Source organism: Micromys minutus, assembly GCF_963924665.1.
Source record: "Micromys minutus genome assembly, chromosome: 7".
Lineage (NCBI taxonomy): Eukaryota > Metazoa > Chordata > Mammalia > Rodentia > Muridae > Micromys > Micromys minutus.
In genome coordinates this window covers 35,789,691-35,798,760 of record NC_137976.1, presented here as the reverse complement: position 1 = coordinate 35,798,760, position 9,070 = coordinate 35,789,691, and the positions used below count along the sequence as shown (strand labels likewise).

At 43.6% G+C, this 9,070-nt stretch overlaps 1 protein-coding gene across 4 annotated transcripts; it reads left to right on the top strand.

The window, feature by feature from the left end:
• Window positions 1–776: 776 nt before the first annotated feature.
• Window positions 777–6,992, top strand: CLDND1 (claudin domain containing 1). Of its 4 annotated transcripts, none has more exons than XM_080918725.1 (6): window positions 781–837; window positions 1,957–2,007; window positions 2,217–2,526; window positions 4,094–4,204; window positions 5,341–5,478; window positions 5,605–6,992. In XM_080918725.1, exons 3-6 carry the CDS (start codon window positions 2,235–2,237, stop codon window positions 5,823–5,825), a joined length of 762 nt encoding a protein of 253 aa, XP_080774851.1. In that variant the 5' UTR covers window positions 781–837; window positions 1,957–2,007; window positions 2,217–2,234; the 3' UTR covers window positions 5,826–6,992. The 4 variants fall into 4 exon arrangements, with proteins under 4 accessions (XP_080774850.1, XP_080774851.1, XP_080774849.1 ...); XM_080918723.1 differs by having other exon boundaries at window positions 792–837; window positions 1,964–2,007; XM_080918724.1 differs by lacking the exon at window positions 1,957–2,007 and having other exon boundaries at window positions 777–837.
• Window positions 6,993–9,070: the final 2,078 nt, after the last annotated feature.

Here is a 9,070-nt window from a genome sequence, read left to right as displayed (position 1 = left end):
GATGTTCTCTAAATTCCATTCCATATTACACTCACACTTTAGAGTTACATTTCTGACATCTAGTATCTTTTGGATTTACAAGTTTTAAATAAACCAACCGAAACTTATTTAAACTGGAAATTTTATTACAGTAGAGAGCAAATAACGGATTTCTTCAAACAAGAATAACGTAATTATATCCTATCAGGTTATAACGCTAATTAAATTTAGTTTTATGCTGGGTTAGATTTTTAGTGACATTTAAACAAAACAGAAGTACACTTTGCTCAAATGGGAGGGAAGATGTAGGAAGTGGGATGGGGGTTGATATTTGAAGAGTAGGGTCTCATTAGAAGTTCAGCAACTCAGTAGTACTAATTTTTAGAGGTAGGGTGTTATCTGGGTAAAAACTCAAGACAAAGTTAGTGGGCGGCATAAATCAAAGTCTTTGACTATGACTGACCAAAGATGCTCCCCCATCACTTTCTGGGGCTTGGTTTCTCCTTTTCTGAGGTGTAACAATCCCTCAGCTAAGACCTCTCTCTGGTTTGTTCACTGATCTTCAGAGAGTTCTTTCTTCTTTTTTCGGAGAGAACTACATTCCCCATAATTCCCCGCGTGTCGTCAGGCATGCTCTCTTCTGGCTCTAGCAACTTTCTCTCCGGCGATCCTACAAGTCCCACAAGGCCCCTCGGCTCAGGGCTGCTTCGGCCCGGCCTGGGGTGGAGGCGGAGGCGGAGGCGCGGGAGTTATGGAGGGGGCGGGCTCTGCAGGGAAGTGCGTCAGAGGAGGCGCGGGGAGAGTAGGGTGCTGTGGTCGGAGCTGGAGGGCGAAGCCGGTGGAGTGAGAGGATGGGCGGTGAGTGCGCGGGGTCGCGGGCAGGCACGGGTGGCGGCGTGGCGGAGGGGGCTTCTCGCTGGCGCCGCCTGGCCGGGAGGCTGGAGCGGCGGGCGGGGCGGGGAGGGGCGGGGCTCCGGGCCAAGAGGCCGGGGCTGGCTGGGCTCGGGTACCCAGGGCACCCGCCCAGCCATGCCGGTCTCAGCCTGCCCATGCCAGGCCCTGCTGTGCGGCCCAGGGTGACTGCGCTAGGCGTCGCTTCCAGAACTCGGCCTTTAAGGTCATCCGAGAGCACCAGGATGGACGAGATTTTTGAGAAGCAAAACACAAACCGTACTTACTGAGTTATTATTGTTGCTGACAGCAGTCGACCCGGTCTTTCCAGAGTCACTCCCCATTTTCCAAACTCTGCTCCCCAGTCTCTGAGCCAGTTTTCGGGTGCTAAATGCGAGGGGTTTGTGCTGTCACGGTGTACATACACTTGGCAGGGGTTGACTCAGCGTGATCCGCCTTGAGTCATTTTACCGCGGCCATTTACTACGGGCCGTGGAGCCCTGTCCACGCCTAGGGAGTGTTCAGATCTTGCCTAACTCACTTTTCTATCTACCAGTAGGGAATATTTAGTTTTTATGAATCTATGCTATACTTTAGGGTTTAGGGAGCAGTATTGCAGTTTGGGAGGTTGAGAAGTGTGTAATGGATGGGGGGAAGAGTAAGGAGTGAAGAATCTGGTTGTGTCAAGAAGCTTGAGGGAGATTGATACCCAACATGAAGTTTTTACTCTCCTTGCCATGACACTTAAACTTTCCCCTTGGGTTAACACCTTCAACTCTGACTTCCAAATAACTCCTCACTCTCGCCATTTATTTATTTATTTATTTATTTATTTATTTATTTATTTATTTATTTATTTATTTATTTATTTATTTATTTTTGGTAAGCCTTCCCACTAAGAAGCTGGGAATTCCTAGTCTCCCTTGCTTGTGTCTTTTTCTCACACAAGCCCGGAGAACACATGCCAGTCTTTCTAGCTTGTGTAAAAATCCAATCTGCAGTTGTGCACGCCGCACTGCTGACCATGGGCATGTCTGCTGTTTGTATCTGTAATGTGGATGTCCATTTCAGTGTTGTCTGTTTTAGTATGCAGGTGATAGACTAGAGAACAAGACTTCTGTCTCCGTAGCATCCTGGGTATGTGAGCATCCAATAAGTACTTTCATGAGAATGCGTTTTGTTTTAAACTTAACCTTTGCCCTTTTGTTTGTAAGTTTTTACATCGGTAAATGCATTGCATTCCGGAAAGAAGGGATGGGGAGTAGGGTAGAGGGGGGCTTTTTTTTTTATTTTATATGTTCTGATTTGCTCTTGAGGTCTGACTTTTGTTCCTTCAACGTAAACAGAGCAGCCTGGATGCCAGAATGGATAACCGCTTCGCTACAGCGTTTGTGATCGCTTGTGTGCTTAGTCTCATTTCCACCATTTACATCGCGGCCTCCGTAGGCACCGACTTCTGGTATGAGTATCGGAGCCCTGGTCAAGAGAATTCAAGTGATTCCAATAAAGTTGCCTGGGAAGATTTCCTTGGCGATGAGGCAGATGAGAAGACCTACAACGATGCTCTGTTCCGATACAACGGCAACTTGGGACTGTGGAGACGGTGCATCACCATACCCAAAGACGCTCACTGGTATGCTCCACCGGAAAGGACAGGTATTTACATATCCGTCACGTATTACTTAATAAGAATTGCCCAGTGACGTATAAGCATGTCTGTGCACCCCTTCCTCCCCCTAAGAACATCCTCTGCGTCTGTTTTCTTCCTGTCCTTTTCTTTCCCTCTGTCCTCAATGATATCACGATACCTCATATCATATTCAAATGGCGTAGCCATTTGAATCCTCATGCTCATTGGGTAAATTTTTTTTTTTTAAATTCATGCCACATGTCATGAGGAATTAGTTTGAAGAGTTTAAATATTTGATAACTTGTGGTATTTACAATCAAGTCAAAGTTTGAGTTTATGATCCTCTTCCAGTTAGCTATGTTAGCCAGGTGGCAGGGGCCTAAACCTTTAAGCCCAGGGCTCCAAAGGCAGAGGCAGGCAGATCCATCTGAGTTGAGGCCAGCCTGGTCTACAGAGCAAGATCTAGAATAGCCAGGGCTATACAGAGAAGCCCTTCTCTCTCATATAGCAAAGAAAATTAAAAAAAAAAAAAATTAACCTATGTTACGGAAGGTTGCCATCATTTGCCTTGTAGTTTAGAGAATGTAGTTTGACCAACTCTGCCTTTAAATCTTTACATATCTGAGACTTGCACAACTATAGAGAGTTAATAGACTAAACAAAATTACAAACAATTCTAAGTTGTTTCTCACATTCATTTTTCAAAAATTCTATTAACACAAAGATTTTAATTTTCTAGGTATGAAATTGGGAAGTTTACAGTTTGTTTGTATTTATATTTACTTCTTTTGGCCTCTAACTGAATAAGCATTATATTGAAATCGTAGCAGAACACGCTTAAGTTACCATCTCTTAAAAGGTATACCATGTTTGAAAAGCAGCTTAACATGCAAAGAAAGGGAACACAGCTACAGTGTATTGTAAAACCTCCAGTTCTACTTAGAGGTCCCAGAAGCATAGTGGGCAGGTTGGAGTGGGACACCTCCTTCAGCACATTAGGTTTCTGAGCACCCAGTGATACTGAGCCCAGGCGAGCTGGCCTTGTCACCCTGGCTGATGTCTATACACATGGGCAGAATGCAAGGCTGTCAGATTGCTTAGGAGGTGGCTGTAATTCAGATGTGAGATCACTGGAATCAGACCAGCGTGGTAGCTAGGTCGTGAGTGTGTTTTGAAGGCATGGTGGTTAGGATTTTCTGTTAGAATGTAAATGGGTAAGAATGACTGAAGCTTTTTGTCCAAGGTCCTAGGAAGGTTGACTTGTGTCACCTCTTGAGGACTGTGGCTGGTGGGGTATGTTTCGGGGAGACCAGAATTCCTCTGATTGTGTCCCTGTCCATATTTCCTCATCTTTTAACACAAGTTCTCCTTCGTTCCTTTACTTTTCCTTGTTTTCTTCCGTGCGTCTAAATCTTGAGACTCTCTGAAACCCAGCAGTGGCAAGAGAATAACCCATGTGTCACTGGGAGCCAGAGATTGTTATGCTTGCGGACCGTCTTTCTGCATCACCCTGTACTTCCAAAGATAAATACTGCAAGATCATTGTCCTGGACTTTCCATGAAAATAACAAGCAGTCATTGTTCTTGTTCCAGAGTCGTTTGATGTGGTTACGAAATGCATGAGTTTCACACTAAATGAACAGTTCATGGAGAAATACGTTGATCCTGGAAACCACAACAGTGGCATTGATCTGCTTCGGACCTGTGAGTACTGGGCTCCCAGCAGGACAGTTGGCAGAATGTGTGTTTGGTTGAGGTCTGGCTTTGGAATGGTGTGTTAGTTTACGGTGTCAACATGAACTGCCTTCCCCAGCAGCTTTCCAATGGGCTCTGTTCCATGGCTAAAATTATTTGGAAGACAGAAATGTACTTAAAAACCTTCAAATAATTTGCAGTTGAGGGAGCTAATACAGTGAAGGGTGGGATCCAGATCTCCAAAAGATGTTATCAGTGGACCCAAGTAAGGGGAAGCTTAGTAGGTTTACAGGATAAAATCCACGTTTGAAATGCCCACTCCCATTGCCTGAAGCATACCTGAGGAAGTTGCTGCAAGCTCTCAGTGGCTCAGCAGGTGTCAGGCCTGTGGACAGTACCCTCCAGTCCTAGGGAGCAGTAAACACGGTAGGTGATGGAATAAACTGTGTCATGAGTATTCTAATCCCTGGAGGGTAGGCTGCCATGAAAGGCTGTCTTCAGATTTCAGCAACAACCTTTAGGGCTGTATGTGTTTACCCAGACAGTACTTGCAAAGTTAAATAACTGCAGTGAGAGCAAGAGGAAGAAGTCTATGAGGAGCAGGATTTTAAGGGATGGTATAATATTCAGAAATAGACTTACACGACATTCTAGGAAACAAAAGGAGTACAAAGGGGAGTTGATGAGAGTTAAGATGCCACTAAGTGACTGATTCACTTCAGGTTCACCATGTCCTCATGTGTAAGTGACATTCGAAACTTGTTAGCACCTGCCTTTGACCAAGCAAAGACTTTCGTTCTGTCTGTCCATGGAAGGAAGCCATATTTCTCTTCAAACTGCTTCTTTACTTCCCTTTATTGGTACAAGTTACTAACGCCACGTCTCGGTTCCTTCGGTGACAAAGACCAAACAGTAGTAGCACCAGTAGTGTAAGGTGTGGGGACAGTTAATTCAAGCCCGAGTACAGGGCTCATATAACCCTTCAGTGGCTTCAGTGTTAGTGGCCCTTCATTTGTTTCAGGAAAAGTTGGAATCCTTTGGATTCTCACTTTCTGAGAACAGCTGTAACAGTCCTTTAGAACATGTGAGAAACTGCCATTGTAGAAAAGTGGTGTGAAATCACTTTTTCTCTTTTCTAAACCCAGACCTTTGGCGTTGCCAGTTCCTTTTGCCCTTTGTTAGTTTGGGTTTGATGTGCTTCGGGGCTTTGATCGGACTTTGTGCCTGTGTGTGCCGCAGCCTGTATCCCACCATTGCCACAGGCATTCTCCATCTCCTTGCAGGTGAGTTGTGACGGTTTTGAATCTCTGAATGTTCACATCACGTCCTGTCTGTCTTGCCACACTGTTAGGGAAGCTTTGTCCCGTGCTCTTCGAAGTCACGTTTTCATTTCTACATTTCTTCCTAAGGTCTATGTACACTGGGCTCTGTGAGTTGTTATGTTGCTGGCATTGAACTACTACATCAGAAACTAGGGCTGCCCAAGAACGTATCTGGAGAATTTGGATGGTCCTTCTGCCTGGCCTGCGTCTCGGCGCCCTTGCAGTTCATGGCGTCTGCTCTCTTCATCTGGGCTGCCCACACCAACCGGAAAGAGTACGCCTTGATGAAGGCCTATCGCGTGGCGTGAAGGGAAGCTGCCTGCCTGACGATTACTATTTTTAATATTTTTTTTACTATTGAGGTTTTCCCTTGTCTTCCTCTCAGTTGTCTTTAATTTTTATTTTTGTGGATATGCCATTTTATTCTAAAAGTCCCTTTTATTTATATACAGTGCCACTAAATACCATTAGAAACGTGTGTAGTTTTCTTTGAGTGACTCAGTCTTTTTTACCAAACTGACCTAGGTTCAGAGTTCAGACAGAAAGAACTTTAGAGATGTGACCCAAATTTGTAAAGAATATTAGCAGTGGAAAATTGACCCAAAACAGGGTCTGTTAAGGTCTGCTAAATCTAGTAGAAACTGAGTGAAACTAGAACTGACTTCTGTATGATACCTGTTATCAGTGTCAGAGCTTCATGTCTCCTTTCCTCTTGTTAGTAGTCAGCTAGCAGAACCGCGTTCCTAAAGACGTGCATATAAAATTGGGAAACTAATATCTGTGTCCCTAAACTTTGGTACATTACTTCATTCGAGGTGAATTATGGCAGCTGTTTATACTGTGATTGTCTACAAGAAAAAAAAAAGTGAAAATGATGTTTACTTGAAATTGTAGCTTTTAACTACAAAATTTCAATACAATGAGAAAAGCTGATTAATCTTACTACATTATACATTTTTCTTTTAAACTGAAACTCATTAAGATTTTCAGTGCCACTAAACCATTATGGATTTTTGCTGCCCCCCACCCCCACACACACCAGGTTTATTAAAGAGTACTTTCTTTTTAACAGAGCGTGAGAAGAATCACAGCCAAGTCCCCATCTGCTTTGTTCCAGCTGAGTACTATATGGGAGGTCTTACCAGTATCGACCCCCCCAGAGCTGGGGGTACTACCACCACAAGATCTAAAGCTGTGGCCACCTTACTAGCCTCCAATTATAGGTCTTTCTTTCTTGTGGTGAGATGATGTGCCTTTCCTTGCCCAACCCCTTCCTGGTGTGTATCAGCATTACTTAATGTCTTCTAAGTCAGTCATTTTTTATAACATGTCTGTAAACATTGAACTTAAAAATCTTATTTATTTACTCCATTATTGTAGCAATTCACAGATTAAAAAAAAAAAGTGTAACTCAGTAATTTCTTACCAAATCCTAAGTCTGTCTTTTTTAAAAAATAAAGAAAAGAGAGAATCATGTAGAGTGTCTAAATTGTTTGAGATCAACATACGCTGGGTGAAAACATGAAGGTCTCTGTGGATCTCTGTGTGGGATCTGAGGTATTCCTATTTGGGTCTGCATATTAGTTTCTTCTTGTTTCGGCGATTAAACACGATGATCAAAGCATCTCAGGTAAGAATGTTTATTTCAGCTTACAGTTTTGAGGCAGAGTCCAGAATGGCAGGAGAATCCTGGTGCAGGAGGCTGAGACTGAGCTGCATCTGCAAACAGGTAACACAAAGGGCGTGAAAGTTAAAGCTTTAAACTCAGGCCTACCCAGGTGGTAGTACTTCCTGTAGCAGGCACCACCTCCTGAAGGTTCCATCACCTCCCCACAGTGCATTGGGAACCACATGGTCCGATACATGAGCCTACGGGGATCCTCATTCAAATTACTACAGCATTCCGCAGAAACTGGAGAGCCTTTCTCATAAGAAAACAGGGTCTTCAGTGAAACATGTTTCTGAACAAGGTCTGTGATCTCTTCGTATTATACTTAATGTGGCTAGTTTTTCCTAAGAAGTCATTTAATGACTGGATATTTTGTGTTCTGGGATGAAAATCTGGCCACTAAACTACCAGTGTTCCATATTTCTTTAGCCAGTTGCTTCTGATTTAGCTGGTTACTGGGTTTCTGCACACTTTTTTTTTTCCTTATGATACTGTGTATCAACCTACAGGCAATGTATATCCTAGATGACCTAGCACTGAGCTATATCCATAGCTCTCCCCTGTTTGTTTTAATGTTTTTGGTGTTAAGAGTCTTGTGTAGATTCTTCAACCTGGCCTTGAATCCACTATCAGTGCAGGCCGGACTTAGAATGGATCCTGCCGCCTCAGTCTCCCAACTGCTAGACATCATAAGATGGTATCGCTAAGTTGTCCATTCTGGCTATGGACCTATAGTCTTTCTCACCTCAGCCTCCTGGGTTTCTGGGATTCCAATCTTGCTGGCTGACAAGCCAAGGACTCTCCCAATGGGATCAGCTGGAGCTCCACTCTTACCCCTTGGCCCTGGGCGCGATCCAGCCCTTGGGCCCCCACTCCGTTCTTACCTCTTCCTCGACATCTAGCCTGGGTGTCCAGGAGCCTGAGAACCAGATGACCCGGCTCTCATCGCAGGCGGGGGACCCCGATCGAGCTCTGGCTGACCATCCCTGCATCTTGGACTGTGCTTCCCCACTCCTGCAGCAGTCTTCTTCCGGACCCCATTGTCCCAACGCCGGCACTATTAATCTGGATGTTGAATATAATATTATACACATTGCATGGTTGAGGGTATCATCATCATCTAGAGCCTTCTAGGTAATAACAGTTTTTCTTTCTCAATTGAGCCATATGAAATAGCTGATAGCGATTTTTGACCGTTTTAAGCCAGATCTTACCAAATGTATTTTCCAGGTAATATTATTAATCGGTGTTCTAGAACATGATTTATGGCACTCAGGAAGTGCTTCTTAAAACTAATTTTACAACTCCAATAATTAAATGATATGGGTAACTATTTTTATCTTTCCTTTTAAGTTAAATTTAAGAATAACCATGAGAACACCAAGACTTGGTATAATGAAAACAAAGAATAATTCTGTAATATATCTGTTCAGGTAACCTTGAGTGCTTACTATTCATATGATATAAACCTTAAAATGTCTATCTGTCCGGGGCTCGCTGGAACACTTAGCAGATATAAAAACTTTTGCTCCAAGCACAAGTCTCAAGATCTGAGTTTTTACTTCGTGACACCCACACTGGAAGAAATTATCTGACTCCCAAATGTCTGACTCCTAAAAGATTTCCCCTAGATCCCCTCGAGTGTCAGCACACTCAACATTTTACACACACACACACACACACACACATGCACGAGTGCACATACACACAATTAAAACACTAAGCAACTGAAAGATAGTGTGAAGGAATTTTAATACTTAATCTTCCTGTAAACTTACAACTCAGTGCAAACTTCTTGCAAATTTTTGGCTTGTGAAACTTTCTAGCTAAGTAGCTGTGAAGGTCCAAACAGGTATTTTACAGGCAGGATACAGTCTGTCCTGA

Coding starts and splice junctions, on each gene's coding strand:
- CLDND1 (XM_080918723.1), top strand. Junction 2,527..4,093: donor TGCTCCACCGGAAAGGACAG/GTATTTACATAT, acceptor TTCTTGTTCCAG/AGTCGTTTGATGTGGTTACG. Junction 5,479..5,604: donor CATTCTCCATCTCCTTGCAG/GTGAGTTGTGAC, acceptor TTTCTTCCTAAG/GTCTATGTACACTGGGCTCT.